Source organism: Notolepis coatsorum, assembly GCF_963971535.1.
Source record: "Notolepis coatsorum genome assembly, chromosome: 4".
Taxonomy (NCBI): Eukaryota; Metazoa; Chordata; class Actinopteri; order Aulopiformes; family Paralepididae; genus Notolepis; species Notolepis coatsorum.
In genome coordinates, this window is record NC_140168.1 from 206,187,365 (window position 1) to 206,207,791 (window position 20,427).

General features: G+C 42.0%; 1 protein-coding gene across 2 annotated transcripts in view; it reads right to left on the reverse strand.

Annotated features, from left to right (window-relative positions):
* Positions 1-19,851, reverse strand: part of sepsecs (Sep (O-phosphoserine) tRNA:Sec (selenocysteine) tRNA synthase) — a 73,328-nt gene extending 53,477 nt beyond the window's left edge. Inside the window, exons 1-9 of one of the 2 annotated variants that reach the window (XM_084312239.1) lie at positions 19,529-19,851; positions 16,653-16,895; positions 16,184-16,308; positions 15,569-15,723; positions 14,567-14,685; positions 11,177-11,335; positions 6,232-6,385; positions 4,624-4,726; positions 3,326-3,455 (exon numbers count right to left, since the gene is read on the reverse strand). In XM_084312239.1, the coding sequence (XP_084168365.1) occupies positions 3,326-3,455; positions 4,624-4,726; positions 6,232-6,385; positions 11,177-11,335; positions 14,567-14,685; positions 15,569-15,723; positions 16,184-16,308; positions 16,653-16,662 (955 nt within the window). In that variant the 5' untranslated portion in view covers positions 16,663-16,895; positions 19,529-19,851. The remainder of the gene's footprint in view (positions 1-3,325; positions 3,456-4,623; positions 4,727-6,231; positions 6,386-11,176; positions 11,336-14,566; positions 14,686-15,568; positions 15,724-16,183; positions 16,309-16,652; positions 16,896-19,528) is intronic. The other variant, XM_084312240.1, reaches the window with a different exon arrangement.
* Between the last annotated feature and the right edge of the window lie 576 nt (positions 19,852-20,427).

Consider the following 20,427-nt stretch of genomic DNA (forward strand, 5'->3'; position numbering starts at 1 on the left):
ATCAATGCAATCAATATTTAGTGCAATTGTGTTATTCACCTCTCACATCATGGTTCCATTGAACTCGTTTTTCATAAGAAATACATGTTCAAACAAATTGTTCTGTACATTGGAAAAACCTAGATATAAAATACATTAGTTTTGCAAAACATTAGATTTTTCTTTATTTAACATGTTTAACATTTTCTAAAAAAAAAAATTCCATCAGGTGACATTGATAAATGAGACACCTCTTCTGCTCAGGGTCAAATTGACCCGTTCATGGTCTAAATTGTTCCAATACATCTGTGATATAAACATGCAGGGGGGGTTGCAAATACATTAATAATGTTTATTGCACTAATTAAGGCAAGCAGAAGAAGTTTCATACAAAACAAATGTCCCCATATTTTCCCAACATTTTTAAAGGGTCAATTTGACCCATGAGTTAAATACTTTTCTACAATAGTGTAGATTTGCTGTATGATGTCCTTATCAAACTCATCACTGTGATTGTGATTGGGGATTGTGTTATACGCACACAACTAGCCTTCCCTATACAGTATACTAGGAGACACTATACCATTCAATTAATCTTTAAGTGTATATATTTGTTGTGTTGTTGTTGTGTCATTTGTATTGCCTTTCATGTTGCAGGACCCCCTTGAAAACAAGATGCTACATCTCATCCTGCAAAACAAACTAATAAATAACTTCCACATTGTCTGAGGTGCCAGCACATAATCGATGGACAGCAGGTCCTTTCAGATTCACTGAGGGAGGTCTAGACGGTGACTGTGTTAATCAACTAAGGAAGGCCAGGCGATCCATGGAGATGGATCTGAATGGAGACGCTGTGTGTTAAGTGAGCAAAGAATCAATTAAATAAAATCAATTAACAATATTGATGGAGAATGATGTGTACAGTATGGCACATTTTCAGGTGACAAAGGAATGCACTGGTCAACTGCACTGTATAGTATATGTACTGTAATCATAGTAATCATAATAATCATAACTACCTACCTCATACTATATAGGCTACCCATAGAAGTCTGTATGATAGCATGTAGTGCTGTATATACCGCATGTTTAACCTCCTGAATTTCCCCAAGGGGATCAATAAAGGAATATCTTATCTTATAAATGTATTTACTGCATACAATTTATATTTAAAGCATTACCATTTAATCACCTGTACATTATATATTACTTTTGCACTTTACTGTTACAAATACATTTGCACTCTGGTTGGATGCCAAACTTCTTTTCGTTGTACTGTACTTGTGCTGCATGATGACAATACATTTTAATCTAATCTAAGACACTGAGATGTTGGCCCTCATAGGCTTGTTCTACCCTGTGAAAAATAGTTTCTGTTATTAATGCAGATTCTTTCTCTGACCCCACCTCAGTGTAACAGCCAAAATAAAATAAAAACAAATTTCATACGATATTCTGGGCTGGCTCTCACCGAGACCTGGATAACACCAGATAACTCAACAACACCTGCAGCCTTATCTACAAACTATAACTTCACTCACACACCATGGCCTTCCAGACATGGTGGACCTCGTGACCTCTCCCTCATGGTCTACAAATGTATTATCACTCTCCTCTTTTGAATACCATGCAGTATCCGTCTCTAATCCAGGGGTTCTCAAACTTTTTTGGGGGACCCCACACTTATGAACATCGTTACTCAGCTGATCAGTTGTGCCAAGAGAGAAATAGAGAGAGTAAGAGAGAGCAAGTGAGAGAGAAAGAGCAAGCAAGAGAGAAAGAGAGAGCGAGAGAGAAATAGAGAGCAAGAGATAGTAAGCGAGAAAGAGAGAGAGAGAGATAGAGAGAGAGAGTGTGTCCAGTGAAGATAGCCTTGCAAGAGCAACATCATTATGTTTATTGTGTTTGATCGCTTAGATTAGCTATTTAGCTTGTAACTGAGTCAGTCAACAAACACAGCTGGTTCCAACACGGTATTGGAATTTGAACGACAAGCACACTGCCTAACTAACTTAGGACTGACTGACCAGACAAGCACACAGCCTAACTAACTTAGGACTGACCCAAACTATTTTCTATTTGAGAAGGCATCAGTTATACTCTCCTTTTTTCTTCATTAGGTGTAATTCCTTACCTAATGCTTTTTCTCAATCTCAAATCTTTCTTTTTTTTTATCTACTTTTTCTCCTCCTTTTTTCTGTATTTTTCTCCCATCCCAATTTAGTCATTATGCCAATTCTCCCCCCCCCCCTTCCTGGTCGTTGCGCACATGTGCCCCCCACTTGCCGGTCTAGGGAGGGTTGAAGCCTATCACATGTCTCCTCCGATACATGTGGAGGCAGCCAGCCGCTTCTTTTCACCTGACAGCGAGGACTCTCATTGGGTGAGTGTAACGCGTGGGAGGATCACACTACCTCACCAAGATCCCTTCCTCGCTGAGCAGGCGCCCCGACCGACCTGTAGGAGTCGCTGTTTACAACGACCAGGACCCACCCCACCGGCTTCCCACCCGCTGACACTGCCAATTGTGTCAGTATGGACGACCGACCAAGCCGGAGGTACCGCGGCAGCTGGATTCGATACCAGTGTCTCAGTGGTGGTAGGCAGACGTTTAGTCCGCTGCGCTACCCGGCCGCAATCTCAAATCTTTCTTATGTTTATTGAGTATCCAAATATGATCATAGGTGATGTCTGTATCCGAGTCTAGATAATGTTGAATAAAAAATTCAAAACATGTATATTTTGGGACAGTCCGTGTATAATATATTTTCAGGGACGGTGGTGAAAAAGGTTAGTTTGGATCCCTGTGGAGGTCTGGTCTGCTCTCCTCCGGGTGATGTCCTCTGGCAACGTTTCTTCTCCTCACAACAGAATTCAGGTAGAAAATCTGCAAAATGCCCCTTTCGCAGAGTTTGATATTTTATATAGTTTGATAAATAAAGTGCAGTGTTTTACCCCAGGTTCTTAGGTTCTTGGTGGTGGTAGGGGAGGCGGAGATACACATAAATGAACAGCAGAATGCAGTATCTCTGTGAATACTCATTTATATATTATATATATGAAATTATATATATATTATATATATACACAATACAATATATATATTATATATGTATATACATATATATTTTAAGTATTAATAGTAATAATATATATATTTTATACCCAGTTTAATCACCTGTACATTGTATATTACTATTGTACTTTAAGGTTACAACATGGTTGGATGCCAAACTTCTTTTCATTATACTGTACTTGTGCTGTATTATGACAATAAATGTGAATCTAATCTAATCTCAGCACTCACGACGATAGAGGAAACGTACAGTAAATCCATACTAACCTGGGTACATTCTGCTGATCTCCTGTATGAAGGACTCGTCAAAACCAGCTATTATGGCGCCACCTACTGGAACCATGAAGTTCTTGTCCAAGCTCTGCACAAAGGCGTCGACCCTGCCGACACGAGCCCCCTGAGGAGAGACAGAAAGAGGGCGAGGCTACACCACCATGTCGACAACGAGCAGCACAAAACCAGTCAAATGAGCAGCACAAAACCAGTCAAATGAGCAGCACAAAACCAGTCAAATGAGCAGCACAACACCAGTCAAAAAAGTAGCACAACATCAAACGAGGAGCTTAACATGATCCGTGAAGATGAAAATGTTAAATGGAAATACATAAAAGTAATGACATTTCAATGAAAAGTTTTTTTGTATAGTTAAATTAGATTAGATTAGATGAAATGTTATTGTCATCATACAGCACAAGTACAGTACAACGAAAATAAGTTTGGCATCCAAACAGAATGTACAATTAACAATGTGCAGGTGATTAAACTGGGTATAAAATATATAAATTAGTAAAGATCATGACATCATGACACGAGGACACTTACTAACTGGAAGAATGTTTTTATTTTTGTGTGTATGTGAAATACAGACTCAGGTTCACGCAATAGACTGAAGAATGTACCTGACTTTCCCACATGATGGCACAGAGAGGTTTCAGATATCTTATGCACCAGTGACCGGACATTTGTGTTACGCAATCTAAAATAAGTATGGAACTCATGAATACGCTTTCAACTGAATGAATGGAAATCCTTCAAGCGTGCACAAGGGCCAGGCCAATCGCAGAATATGTGCGACAAACGAAGTAAATTATTTGTCGACAGCAAGGCGAGATGTGTGCAAAACAGTATGCGGTCGAGAATTCTAACTGCTGTTCGTGCAACAATCTGATGTAAAAGAAGACGATAATATATGACCCAGCATAGTCAGGTCTGAGAGATTAAAGATGTATAAGTGGGATGGATTTAGCTAGGGCTGGGCAATATCAGAGTATATATATAGTACTGCTTCGGTATGGAAAATCACATGTTTAATCATTCGATTGACGCTCATCATATAGGACAGCATGGCAATGGGATGTGCAATACAGTATCAAAGTAGGCAATATGGCCAAAATATCCTATCGCAGCATTTTTCACATTTTTGGCGGTATTTAACTTTCCAGTACAAATTATAATGTGATACAACATCTAAAACACAGACAATAAAAAGGTAAATATTGGTGAATATTGATAAATATTGGTATACTCTATGGCCCAGCCCTACATTGAGCAGTAATAGTTCCTACCTGCTGTATGAGGTGCATACACTTGGAAGACTGGACTCCATAGGCGTTGTTGACGATGTGGGGAATGTTGTGTTTGGCACACATAGTGGCCAGCTCTTCAAGTCTGCAAGACAAGAACAAACCCCCAGAGAGGTCCCACTTAAAGATAAACAAGTGCATGTAATGTATACTTTTATTAATCCCCTTGGGGAAATTAATTCTCTGCATATACATTTACAATTACATTTAGTAAATTGACTGCATTTATATAGAACAGCTTTTATCCAAATTGCTTTACAACTTAAACCTCACATTCACCCATTCACTCACACATTCACACACCGATGGCGGAGGCAACCATGCAAGGTGCCAACCTGCTCATCGGGTTAAGCGTCTTAGGGGTTAAGTGTCTTGCTCAAGGACACTTCGACACATTGCCAGGAGGAGCCAGAATCTAACTGGGAAACTTCTGATTACCAGACAACGCCCCCCCCTGAGCCATTTAGCCATTTAGCTGACGCTTTTATCAAATGTGACTTACAAGTTCTGTACAAGTCAGCAGGAAGGGTACAACTCTGGCAGCTTAGGGTAAGTAACCTTGTTTGTCAAAGTATAGTGCATAGTAATGTAGACATATTAGCATAGTAGGTAGTAATATAGGCACAGTAGATTACAGTAGATGTGATTTCGTGTTGAGTAAAATCATAATTTACTGTCGGCTAAAATCCTTCCTTCCAACCTGATTCTTCTGTGATGAGGGAGGTCGGGGAAAATTACAAAGAAACTTTTTTTCCATTTGGTAGATAATCTGACAATGTGCAGCAGCTCTTATTGGACTGAAGCTTGTGGATCTCAATCCTTTTCCACAGGTCACCCCGTACGGACCCCTAGCATTTAAAGGTGCTGTAAGTAGTATTTTTTATAAAATAAGTGGTCTACATGTTAAAAATAATTGCTCTATTACAGCCATCAAAGATTATCTGGTCAGTAGCATGGGTCTCCCAGTCCCTCCGCTCTGCAATAAATTGAAAATACATTTTCTGGTATCCCTTCCCACTTTATCCAATGTTGGCAGTATTATTTTGTGTCTAAATGGATTGGCTAAAATCCATTTTAGTTTCATTAGGATTTTCTTTCAAGGGACCCCATACTCATGTGGTCCTGACCCCAAGGTTCTGGCCCAGGCCTACCTGTCAGGGACGCGTCTATACTTCCTGCAAGCAAGTTGTCCTTTTGCGTGATCTGATTGGCCACTGACGTTTCTGGTCATGTGACATGTGCGCCACTCGTGGGACGGCAAGTTCTGCCACGGGTTAAGCTTAGGCACTCTTTCGAAGTTGGTTAAGGTTAGAGTTTGTCTTAGAGCAGGCCGATAGAACACCAGCCCTGATTCCAAACTCTAACCATAACCAACTTCGAAAGAGTCGCCTAAGCTTAACCAGTGATAAACTAGGCGTTAGGTAGTTTGCAGGCTGTTAGACCCGGAAATAGGGGCAGAACTTGCTGTCCCACGATTGGCGCACATGTCACATGACCAGAAACGTCAGTGGCCAATCAGAGCAACGCGGAAGGACAACTTGCTTGTGGGAAGTATAAACGCGTCAGGGACCCAGTCTGGCCCACGCCTACCTGTCGGGGGCCCGCGGGGCGAAGCAGGAAGTGGTGGAGTGGACACACAGGATGTTCTCCGCTCCAAGCTCCTCGATCTTGCGCTCCACTGCCTCCAAGTCTGTCCGCAACTCATCGCCCTCTAGAACGTTCTCCACCACCACCGGTTCAAACCCTAAAACATGATGACAGAACAGAGGTCAAGATACGAGCCAGCTAGTTCAGCAGCGCTTCCAAGGCAGAATTTGACAACAGTCGCTTCCGTCGGAAAAAAGGGACAGTTATGATTGGAGGATCAAGAAAAGAGGGCGGATGTCGGCTGGGTAGCGCAGTGGAGAATGCACTCGCCTACCACCGCAGAGACTCTGGGATCGAATCCAGCGGTCAGCGGTACCTCCAGCTTGGTCAGTCGTCCCTACTAACACAATTGGCAGTGTTAGCGGGTGGGAAGCCGGCGGGGTATGGGTCCTAACGCATGTTTGCTTCCGCGTTCGTGTTTTGCGCTCTGATTGGCCACTGACGTACGCTAGTTTTGCCCCCCCCCCCCCGGTATGAGCGTAGAAATAATGCGTGAAGAGCGAGCCTCGCACACACGCACTTTGAAATGGGTATCACAGTAGTAAGTCCTACTGTAGAACATGACATATTAGCATGACATCTGATTTATTAATGCGAATATCCTACTGTAGAACATGACATATTAGCATGACATCTGATTTATTAATGCCAATACTTGTAAACTGCGGTTCCTACTGGTCGGTCGGGGCGCCTGTTCAGCAGGGAGGGGATCTGGGGGAAATAGCGTGAACCTCCGCACTCGTTACGTTCCCCCAGTGAGAGTCCTCGCTGTCAGGTGAAAGGAAGCGGCTGGCTGACTCCACATGTATCGGAGGAGGCATGTGGTAGTTCTACACCCTCCCCAGGCCGACAGTGGGGCAATGCGCACAACGACCAGGAAGGGAATTGGCATAACGACTCAATTGGAAAATTGGAGCAAAAATACAGAAAAAGTGAGAACAAAAAAATAGAGGGCGGGTTTGAGATAGGTCAATTTGTATTTGTGTACAACAGAGGGGTACTGTTCATAGTATTTTCATGACATGTCAGGCCAACCAATCCGGCGCAATGCCACAGCTCATTTGCAACGGTAGTTGGCATTTAAGGACGATGTTCAGCTGTTACTTGATTACAATCACCGGCTGTTTGCAGACCAATGTCTGCGACAGAATACCATGAATAGTGCACATAGTCGTAACACTTTGAGTGCCACGGATGCGTTTTGTTGTTAGTTCATGCCGACTGTTGAATGCCACTAATGCTATATAGCGTTTGTTTGTTTTTTTTTTTTTTTTTAGCGATTTGAATTCATATTTCATCAATCGAGCCTCACGCTAGTGCTGCAGACTCTCTCTGAGCTCCATTGGGAAAATACCGCCCCCTATCGTCTCTCCCTGTGGTACTGCACCTCATTGGATTAGACTGATGGTGGGGGGGGGGGGGGTCCAGTTTCCTCATTTTACTTTTCCGTCAAGCCACCTGAAGAGACCGAAGTGATCACCGAGCCGCAAAACGTGGAATACATATTTACAGTACCCAGCGCTGAATCAATAAACGCGATCGATATTTGGAATGGCGATCAGGAATTGGAATAATCTTTTTGGAGAACATCTGATCTGAGGTAAGCAATTTATTTGACCAGTCTTGGGGTAATCGGATCTGTTTCAAAATGCTATAAAACGGAAATTAATAGATTAAAAAACAATCCGTTTCGACAATGTTGACTGCATTGATAAGCGACGGGCAGATTAGACACCATCATTGAAGTGGGTGGTGGCATTCAACGATAAATAGTGCACGCTGGCAATCAAAGTGTTAAGGGTGAACATCTTAATTTCTAGGAAAATAACTTGTGGGAAGAACAGTGAGAAGTGTCCTGAAATGTTCCAATAAAGTCCCCATGAAACATGTCATTTGATTCCACATATTTCTGCATTTCCTCTAAAAACAGGAAGCTAGGGAGGAACTTGTCGTGGATATTGATTGACGTTTACAGTAGCCATTAGCGCTGAAGCTAGCAAGCTAATGATAGCAACGCACGTTTGCAACGTTACGCAACATTAGTAGGGCTGACCTTCGAAGCTTTTTTTGGCAATCGAAGCTTCGGGGCTGAGCTTTTTAATTCGAAGCTTCGAAAAAAAATTTAAATGTTATCTTATATTGTGGGACTTGTACAGCACTTTCATAAACTTTGTTGTTTTTAAATGTGCTCTATAAATAAAGTGGGTTGGATTAATTAATTAAGTAGCCCCTTTCGTGACTGAGCCAACAAGGTTTCACTCGGCTGTGTGATTTAATTCAAGGTGGATCGCTGTTGTCGTTTGAACAACTTCAGATTTCATGGGAACTACCAATCCCCCAAATCAAGAATGTTTAAGATGAATGAAGTAAGATTTTGATTATTTGAAATATGGCCTGTGTAGACTAAACTATGCACAGAATTATGTCAGTCTACAACAGGGGTACGCATAGGCACAGGGGGCAGCATTAAAAAATATATATATATTATATATATATATTTTTTTTTTTTTTTTGCTTTGAAATATTATAGTGAAATATTTTGCACTGTTGTCGCATTTATCTTGTTGAAATCCTCCCACAGGTTCTTTTTACTACCACATATTTAATTGAGACCCTTTATTTGTTTATTATTTCAATTTAGCTGGAAATACATTGCTACATCATTCAGTAACATTTGCAGAGCCTTATAACAAAAACATTATTACGGTCACCATTGTGACCAGTGGGATTAATCAACACATTTTATTATTTATTTTTCTATTTCATTGAACATTGCACATGTTAAAAGCAATTTTTTTTACTCAAAAAATGTGAGTATTACCAAGTCAACTTGTGTTCTTAAAACAATGACAATCAATAAACATAGTTTTATTAGGTTGAAATAATGTGGTTGTGTACTTATTTTTCTGTTAACTTATTATGGATTGAAAACTGAAAACCTTAATGCACAGTAACTGAACTCAATATTTTTAAGTTCTGGTAACTTATTATTATTATTCTTTTTACAGTGTAGTCTTGCGATCAATCAAAACTTATTTACACGATATACCTCACATTCACCCTCCATTCACATCCTGGTGTTCTCCTGGTGTTCTCCATTAGGCCTCTAGGTGGAGCTATGACAGCACACGTACAGTACACACACCGATGGTGTGTGATGTGTCCAAAAATGAATGGGTAAATGTGAGTGAAATGGTCGCACTGTATGCAGCTGTTTGTCTGCATTGCATTACCTCCCCAACTCAGATTTAGGGTTGATACAACCATCATAATAATATTGTTAATAATAACAATAACAATAATGATGTAATAATGTAAAAATTATCAAAAAAAAAACTGATTGTGAGAAGAAAAAAAATACGATGCATGGAATATTGTTGAGGCACACTAGTTACAACTATATTTCAAACAGGCACTCCATGTCAAAAAGGTTGCTGACGCCTGGTCTACAAGGTCCGGATTCTACATGGTCCGGCAATGTAGACCTTGTAGACTCCACTACAGACCAATTATCAGTGAATGTTCATGCATTTTTAAGAAGGGCAACTTCCACAAAAAAACAAAGAACTCACCAAAACATCTCAGTAGCACCTTATCTAAATTTTATTTCCTATTTTGTTTATTCATCCCAGTATCTTTCTTTCTTATGTGTGGAAAGGCATGTAGGTGTATATGTATTTGAGGATGATATCCTTCAAACAGGCAATAGTGATGATATAATTTGGGAAGTGCTGAGCTGGGTTACTTTCCTCCAGTGTATTTGTCCCCCAGCCCCACCCAATGGCCCCATGCGCACATGCGCACATGCGCACACACACACACACACACACACACACACATTTAGCTGACGCTTTTATCCAAAGCGACTTACAAGTTCTGTACGACAAGACAGCAAGAAGGGTACAACTCTATCAGCTGAGTAACAATGTTTATCAAAGTGTTGCCTGTTACAGTGTAGGTTAGTTTATTAGGAAAAGTGCATGACAGTAAGGTTAGTCACGGTTAGATTTTTTATTTTTATTTTTATTTTTTTAATCATTTCAGATAATGGTTGAAGAAGTGAGTCTTTAGTCGACGGCGAAAGATTGGACGGGATTCGGCTGTCCTAACTGGGATGGGTAGTTCTCACACACACACACACACACACACACACACACACACACAAATCGAAGTAAAAAAAAAATTGAAACATTTTTTTTTAAACTTCGATTTTTTTTTAATGTTCGAAGCTTGTGCCATCGAACGAAGCTTCGAAGCTTTGAAGTATTTAAGACAGCCCTAAACATTAGTAACGTTGGCTAGCGAGCTAGCATTGAACATTCGTGCTGACAACAATGAACAATGTGCTGTTTTCATTCTAGAAAGCATTTCATTGGATACCAGATTAGTACACGCCACTGTGTGCTGGATGACTCACCAACATGTTTTTAAAGAATTTTCCAGAAAATTACAAACTCTAAAATACCATTAAGAATACCTACAAAACTACTTTTTTGTCATTGTTGGGACAGATACTGTTGTATATAAGTGACAACCAGTGCAAGACATAATGTGAGAACATGGACATAAATAATCTATTTTGATTGAATGGGGCCAAGTTCAGTTATAATAGCATTTCCATCCTTTTCAATAAGACTTTTTTTAATTGGACAAATGAAGGCCCGGGATGGACCATCTCCCTTATTTTCACAACTCACTGTTAGTGTTCGTACTCTAAGGCACATATGCAGCTGCAAAGACCTCTGATGACTCTACAGACATGAGAGAGTTGGTAGTAGCTCTGAAAACCGCCGCCACATTTCAAAACGCTCGTCCCAATTCAGCAGGATAAACATGGGGTTGATTGGAAGGAGATGGTCTGGGATTAACGGTCAATTCCAGTTCTCACCCGCGGTGACCATGGCTTTGAAGCAGGACTTCTGGTCGATGCGCGGCCAGACGATGTAGCGAGCCCTGGGCCTCCGGTGGCGGAGTGTCAGGAAGCACAGCGTCAGGCTCATCCCCGTCGCCATGGGAACCACGAAGCAGCTGGCCACAGTGCGTACACCTGGTGATCCGGGAGAAACACAACTTCATTTTTAGAGTTTTTGCCCATCTTTAGATTAGATTTTGTGCTTGAATTAGAATAAAAACATAATTTCTTCTTCAATGACAGACGAGGAAAAGACCAGTTTAAGTACATGTAGGAACGCGTGAAAAGGGGGAGGTGGACATTTGCCTTCTGTTGTGCATAAAAAAATTATACTTTATCATAATACATTTCATATATTCAATATTATGTAATCTCCAGACAGCTGTGAAAAGGTAGATCTGTGAAAATGAAACCTTTTAACCCTTTCACTACCACACTACAGACGGTTTCTGTAGTGAAAGGGTTAACCTTCTGTAGTTTGGTAGTGAAAGGGCTAACCCTTTGTCATGTGGCAGTGAAAGGGTTAAACTTCTGTATTGTCACAGTGAAAGGGTTAACCATTTGGTAGTGTGGTAGTGAAAGGGTTAAGGTCTTAAATTGAGAATTATGAATTTAAAGGTGACATGCATTATAAATGGCTTTTTTCAGTGTCTAGCATTGTATTATAGTAATAGTAGTTAGTATCAATGTGTCTGTGTCTCTAAATACCATATTGGCGGATTGCTCTCATTCATGTCCGATCATTTCCTGCTCGAGTTAATTAGGTCATTCTGATTTGACTCGCATTGTGACGTAACAAGGCGAGGATGAAGCGGATAGTGATCCGATTGCCTCTGTGGTTGTAGTGACCAAATCCATATGATCCAAATGCAGGACAGCGTGTCGATTTTGCGGGACATTTGTTGAAATTGCGGGACAGTAATAAATATGTATACAATAATCATGTTTACATAATGTATTGATTTTGATCAAAATATAAGGATTTAATGTATTAAAAACACAATAGTGTTGTGTATTAATTGCTTATTATACTCATAATCACTGTATAGAAGAATACCACAATCCAACATGCTGTTAAATTACCTACCGACTCCTAGAGGTTATATGGCTATATAGAGTTAAGAAACATGAACCCTGTGATCTCTCTTGTAATGTGATACTGAAGTGCATACATGTATTCAGGGCTTGACATTAACTTTCTGGCTCACTAGCCACTGTGGCTAGTGGTTTTCCAAAGTCACTAGCCACTTAGCATTTTCACCAGCCAAAAATCCCCGCACTCGCGCCCCCACCCAAAAAGTAATAAATATAGGTCATTGGACAATGTAACTGCAAGCATTTGTTTTGACATGATTTTATTTGAACAGAAACGTCTAAAATAACACCTAATCCAAAATGTCAGTAGTGTGGTGTGTGCTAAAATAATATCTAGTCCAAAGTGTCAGTAGTGTGGTGTGATAAAATAACATCTAATCCAATAACATCTGTCCCCACCCGAACATCCCACCCGCCCAGACAAGTACAAACTTAATTAATTAAATTGTAGAGCACTGTGATATAAAGTGTTACCAATATTTGCTTTGATGTCTACCCCTCTATTCAGTGTGTGTGAGAGAGAGAGAGAGAGAGAGAGAGAGAGAGAGAGAGAGAGAGATCTGGGGTAGCCGTCCATGGTGCTGAATATTTGTGACAGGGCTGTGTAAAGCCCTTCTCATAGTGAGCGGACCGTACACGGAGCAGACTCCCGCAGGCTCAAAGCTGACCCAAAGGGTATAAGCAGACCCAAAGCAGAGTCCAAGTGCGAAGCTCCTATTTTCTGACGCGCGGACGTCCGCGGCGCCCACTTGGTGTCACACAAACTGGCGCGAGGTGTAAACTGGTGTAAACTGGAGGAAATTGGTCCGCGGCGATCCGCTCGACTATGAGAGCACCTTAATGGAGCCTGTATGCTTCTGCGGGAACAGCAGCTTCAACTTGTCCATCCGAGCTGATTTCATTGAGACCAGGGATCTGATTCTGACCGCAACACTCTCCTCTAACAGACCAGTCTTCGCCCGCTTGGTAGCTAGAGTATGTATGTGGCCGTTTGATATTTCATGATCCTTTACCGTTTCTAATTTTAAATTGGTTGTGCCAATAACAGACAAGCTTTTGGACTTGTCAGTGCCAGACGCAGGGTATGGGGTAGACCTCGCATACAGTCACGTCATCCACCAATAACCAATAGCCAATAACAGCTTGCATATATAGACAGTACCTGGCGCGTGCTGTTTATTGCAGCGCAACTTGAGCGACCGGAAATAAACAGTTTGCGCCAGGTATATATAATGCGCTTGTGCTGGTTAGACTATAGGCTATGTTACATAACGTTACGTATGTAGTACTTGCGGTGCGTGCATTAGTGCATGTTTTGGGGATTAGTGAGAGGACAAAAACAATAATTATTATTAATAATAATAATAATAATAAAAAATAAAAATAAATTGGGGGACACTTATTGAAATGTGGGACAATATTCTTCTCTTGCGGCATGCGGGACAGAGGGCTGAAATGCGGGACTGTCCCGCACAAATCGGGACGTTTGGTCACCCTAGGAACGATAGATACCCGATGTTGAATGGGCCATAGTAATGTCGATATAGCTATAATATTTAAAAAGTTATAGCCCTGCAAAGAAGGTGAGCCACTCGATAGGGTTACAGCACTGGCAGAGAGAGGTATAAGATGGGCATATGCATGGCACCCAATGTGTTAAAGGTGCAGTACGTACCTGAGAGTTTTAAGACATCCAGCACGACAACAGAGTTGGTTAAAGGTGCAGTACGTACCAGAGTTTTAAGCCGTCCAGCACGTCAGAGTTGGTTAAAGGTGCAGTACGTACCCGAGAGCTTTAAGACGTCCAGCACGTCAGAGTTGGTTAAAGGTGCAGTACGTACCTGAGTTTTAAGCCGTCCAGCACGACAGAGTTGGTTAAAGGTGCAGTACGTACCCGAGAGCTTTAAGACGTCCAGCACGTCAGAGTTGGTTAAAGGTGCAGTACGTACCTGAGTTTTAAGCCGTCCAGCACGACAGAGTTGGTTAAAGGTGCAGTACGTACCCGAGAGCTTTAAGACGTCCAGCACGACAGAGTTGGTTAAATGTGCAGTACGTACCTGAGTTTTAAGACGTCCAGCACGACAGAGTTGGTTAAAGGTGCAGTACGTACCTGAGTTTTAAGACGTCCAGCACGACAGAGTTGGTTAAAGGTGCAGTACGTACCTGAGTTTTAAGACGTCCAGCACGACAGAGTTGGTTAAAGGTGCAGTACCTACCTGAGAGCTTTAAGACGTCCAGCACGACAGAGTTGGTTAAAGGTGCAGTACGTACCTGAGAGCTTTAAGACGTCCAGCACGACAGAGTTGGTCAGCTTGTTGAGGAGGCTGGATCCTGCCGCTTTGGGCTGAACCGCTGCGATGTCACCCGAGCGACCGATGCCGTGGATCAACCTGCAAGGCAACGCACACATGGCAACGCACACATGGCATCGCACGCGGCTCTCCTTGTCATATTATGGTTTACTTTTTACTGTGAATCACTTTGGTCAACCATGTTGTTTTTTTAAACGTTCTATACAAATAAAGTTGGATTGGATTGGATAACAGTCACAGCGAGGACATGTAAAACAATGTCAGCTTGTACAGTCAGGTCCATGCACATTGACACAATTTTCATAATTCTGGCTCTGTACAGTAGGGATGAGTTAGAATTTTCGAAATAGTCGTGCCAGTCTCCACATTCGATTTTCATGTCAGAGTCAAAAAATATATATATATATTTTTTTAAAGTGAAGCAAACCATTCTTATTTAATACATTTTTATATTTAGAGGCAACCTAATTTGCATAGCCTAATTGATCTAAAAGATGCACATGCTACTGTTTCTGTTTGTTTATTAAAACCGGTTGATAGGCCAATGCAATGCTGTTATTATAGGCTACGATGGTGAATGGTGTCATTTTGATTTATCGTCGGTCAGCTGAGCTGATCAACGTTCTGAAAAATTATCTGAAGTGCCTATTTATGTGCAATACCCTTTGATATGGATATATATACAGAGCTATGGGTTATATGCAGGTGTATACGTAAGTATATAGAGGGGTTATATGCAGGTATATTCAGACAGATATGGGATATGGATATATATATATATACAGAGCTATGGGTTATATGCAGGTGTATAAGTAAGTATATAGAGGGGTTATATGCAGGTATATTCAGACAGATATGGGATATGGATATATATATATACAGATCTATGGGTTATATGCAGGTGTATAAATAAGTATATAGAGGGGTTATATACATCAGGTTAACATGGAAGTTAGTGAACCTGTAATGTCGCCTAGCAACCAGGCTGGACGCCACCCGGCCTTCCCGCTCCCCGACGCCACAGTTCCCCAGGAAGTTGTTGCTGTCCATCACGGCGAGTTCGTTCAGGAAGAGCTCCACTGTGATCTCACTCCATCCCTCCTGGGGACACTTGCCCTGCGAGCATAGATGTAAATTTATGGGGGAAGGGGGGGTTGTTTTGCAGGGGACATGTCTCCCTCTGTATTGAGAAGAGGTACATTTGTCCCCCTCAAAAATAAATAGCTAATTATGAAAGACAGCCCCCTCCCCAAAAGAGGTAAAAAATAATATATGGGGGTCAAAACATTTATATATCCTTCTTACCTGTAACTATATATAATAATAATAATAATAATAATAATAATAATAATAATAATAATAATAATAATAATAATAATAATAATAATAATAATAATAATAATAATAATAATAATAATAATAATAATAATAATAATAATATAGGATAAGATAATCCTTTATTGATCCACTTGATTCAGTATAATATAGGAGAATAAATATGTGACGATAATGAGGTGCATGACTTGACCCGTGTTAACCTGCAGTAAATAGAGCCGAGTGAAGCCGGTGATTTTACCTGTTCCAGCAGCTGTCTAATGAGTTGCTCATGGCTCCGGCGTGCCTGGGACCCCTGTCGAATGTAGGACGTTGAAACTATCTTCTCACTCAGGTTGAAGTTTTCACTGTTCATCTCTGCAGAGGCTGGAGTGTAAGGGCATCAAGCCGAATGGACAGTTCAGATATTATAACAACACACAAACGGCTGCTGCACCAGACACGCATGTATAGAATAGAATAGACTTTTAATTGTCATTGCACACAAGTATACAACGGATTTTCAGGGGAGCTCCCACAGACCGTAGTACAATATACATGTAACACATAACACTGTACATATAACAGAATATTTTAAATAATAAAGTGCATGATGAGCGGTAAACATAGTGGTTATCAAGTCCAGGTAACGTGCATGGTGCACGTGAGGGGACAGTCAATGAGAGTTTTAACAGTCTGCTTGGGGGAAAAAGCTGTTCATAAATCTTGACCTCTTCGCATGTATGGACCGGTATCTCCTCCCTGAGGGAGGAGGTGATGTGCTGGGTGAGACTGGTCCTTGATGATACACTTGGAGCGGTGGAGGCAGCGGGAGGTGAAGACGGAGGTGATGTTTGGTAGATGTATGCTCTGGTTGTGGCTCCCATTTGTGTGAATAATGGCTGTGGCTCCTTCACTGCTAACTCAGGTTGAGTGTTCCTTGGGGAAATTCAAGTGTCATAGCAGCATGGGGGCTATAGGTAGGATATTATTAGTAATAATAATAGAACAGAGAACAAAGTGCAAAGTAATAACAATAATGATAATAATGTAGTATAACAGTAGTAGTAGTGAACAGTAGTGAGTGGCCACAGTGACAGCACTGTTCCTAGCATCGTGTAGGATCATTTTACTCTTGATTGATTGATTGATTGAAAACTTTATTAACAGATTGCAGAATGGGTACAATACAGTACAGCTCAATACACACAATTGTTAAGGGGATGCAGACCAGAGAAAGACTTTCGTCTTGTTTACATCAGGGTCCCCCATTTTCAATTCATCTGGACATATATGACATACATGACATACAGATAGTCAGTACTGCTACATCTATACATTTATGACATACCAGATTTGCAAATACAGTACTGTTTGTGATACAGAAGGAGTCAGGAAAAGGGAGTATATACATTTGACGTAGAAACTGTACATTGGAGGAGGTTGGGTGGGGGGGGGGTTGGGTACACTGGGATATTGACAACCATACTGGGTAATCTACATTGGAGGTGGTTGGGGGGGGGGGGGGGGCACACTGTATATACATAAGCAAAACTGTACATTGAGGGGGGGGGGGAGACACTGTACAAACAAACAAAATTGTACATTGGACTATTGACAAAACCATACTAGGTAAATGACTGTACATTGGAGGGGGTTGGGTTAGGATATTTACAGGGGCCAGTGTTGAATTGCAGTCTCCCGTAGGTGTCCCTTGAGAGAGGTTTTGAAAGTGGGTAGTGATCCACATTCCTTTACAGCTTTGGGTAGGGCGTTCCACATTGATGTGGCATAATTGCGAAACGTGTTTAGTCCCTTATTTGAGCCGAATCTGGGTTTAACATGATTTGTGGAGCTCCCTCTGGTGTTGTGATCGTGGTATTCACTGACCTTTGGGAAGTATTTTGACATGTACATGGGTACCTTGGTCGTGTAGTGTATCTTGTAGACCAGGCCCATTGCAAGTTGCTGTACTCTGTCGTCTACTCTAAGCCATCCTAGGTTGTCAAAGTGGGCAGGGGTGAGGTGGGTTCTAGGAGTAAGGTCAAGCAGTAGTCTGACCAGTTTGTTTTGAGATGTTTGTAATTTTGTTTTTAGCGCCTTTGAAGTGCTTTGGTACCATGAGGTGCAAGCATAGTCGTAGTACCCCTGAATGAGTGCTCCTGCCAGAGTCTTCAGGGTATTCTTGTTTACCAGAGAGGAGATCCGGTACAAGAATCGAGTTCGTTGGTTGACTTTTTTTATTACATTGGATGCCATTTTGTCACAGGAGAGATTAGCCTCTAGGATGGAACCCAGGTATGTAATTTCATCTTTCCTTGTGACAATATTGTCACCCACTGCAACCGAGAAGCCGTCGGTCTTGCTGAGTTTGTTATTTGAACCGAAGAGAATGGACTCTGTTTTGCCCAGGTGTAATGATAGTTTGTTATCAGCGAGCCAGGTGCAGATTCTGCCGAGTTCTGAGCTGAGGGTTTTTTCAACCTGTAACTTGTTCTTGTCAGAGACCAGCAGGGCTGAGTCGTCCGCAAACAGGAACAAGTTGCAGTCACAAGCTGACGACATGTCATTTGCATAAATTAGGAACAGTAGCGGTCCTAGTATGCTTCCTTGTGGAACACCACAGCTCACTGTGAGGGGGGGGATAGGGTACCGTTTACCTCCACCATCTGTTCCCTCCCCTCAAGGTAGGATTGCATCCAGCTCACTGATAGACTATCAAAACCAATTGCTTTTAGCTTGTCAATCAGAATGGAGTGATTGACCGTGTCAAAGGCCTTTTGTAGGTCCAGCATGACCATGCCGCAGTATTTGCCTCTACAAACCAGCTGTACAACTTGGGAGTCAGGGACTAGATAGATGCTACAATTTTTGTCTGTATCAGTAAACTATGTTACCCTAGTTTATGTCCTGGGTCCATAATCACAAAGCTTCCCAGAATAGCAATGCAGCTCTGGGGTCAGTGACCAGGGACCGTATTTAACTAACAAAACTGCAGCTCACTCTAGAGATCAGTGACGTTATCCCACTTTGGGAGACTTTGTGAATGTACCCTGGTATTGGCAGTCAAGTAAGCGACCAACCAAGCAGCATGAGGTTCATATATATAAACGACCGGGCAGGTTAACACTGTTAGCTGTCTTGTAAACCGTGAGCGCCCCTCAGTACAGTATACAGTGAATGTTGTTTATAATCATAGACCACCGCAGCAACACTTCCGGTATTTTACTGAGCTCATGGGAGAGAGTGGGCGGGGGTGGGGCGTGAATGAATGTTTATTAGCGCGTGAATTACTGTTTATTAGAGCCTTGATTGACGTAGGTGGTTGTAGCTAGTAATAATGTATAATCAACATGCATTCATTATATCCCCCCGTGCGCTCTTCCCCCCCCCTTCCCATTACGAGCTCCATGTGACGCGGAAGTGCAGTGGCCCCATCACGAGCTCCATGTAACGCGGAAGTGCAGTGGTCTATCTAGGAAACTAGCTGCTACTGCCATATGGCTACTGTGGCTGCTATGACAAGACGCTTCCATTGAAAAGGCAGCGACCCGAATTTCGCCCAAATGTGTGTTTTTATATGGGCATCGATGTCGTATGTTCTTACCTTTATTATATGTGTCCTTAATAACGAGTTTGGTGGCGCACGTCGCCAAGTGAAACTGTGGTCAACTTTCTTCTGCAGGCATGTGTGTACACAGTGAAGTGTGCGTCGCGTTTGCGTGACGCAGCAACCACGTGGTGTATGGAACCTCCCAGCATTCAAGTTCAAAAGAGGCTATCTTCTTCTTCTTCGTGTACATTTCCGGCGGACTACGCATCTAGGCGTATTGCCCATATATAATATCTATGGTATTGCCGCCCTCCACATGACAGTGAGAGCACTGTAGAAACAAAATGATGGCGGGTCGCGACCACAAAAGCCGCACACCGCCACCTACTGCACACACCATTCCACAATAACCTTCTTCTTCACTGGGTATAGTGGCAGATTGCGACCACAAACGCCGCATACCGCCACCTACTGTACAATCCATTCAACCTCATAACACACAAAACAAACCCATCCCTACCATCACCACCCTATCCAAACCTAATCTATGAGTCCCTCCTTGCCTCCTGTGGGCTGACTCTGGCCTCCTTGAACACTCACCACCCCCTTCTCCAACTCTACTTGATCACTCACCCTATTTAACTCCCTTATAACGTCCTCCACTGTCAACACCTTCATACCCAAGTGTCCCACTGCTGCTTGAACTATCAACTTGGTCCTAACTGTCCTACTACTAATCATCGCTGTTGTAATCACTACTCCTGCCACAAAGGCCACTAAATCCAACTTCTCCCCCCACACCCTCCTTTTCTCCTCCTGAACTTCCTCTACTGCCAGATGCCCTCTTCTAAAACCCTGATCCCCATCTTGCTTTCCCTGATCCTCCTGCACTATCCGCACTGCCAACTCCCCTTCTCTAAACCCCTGACCCTTGCCTTGCTGCCCCTGTCCTA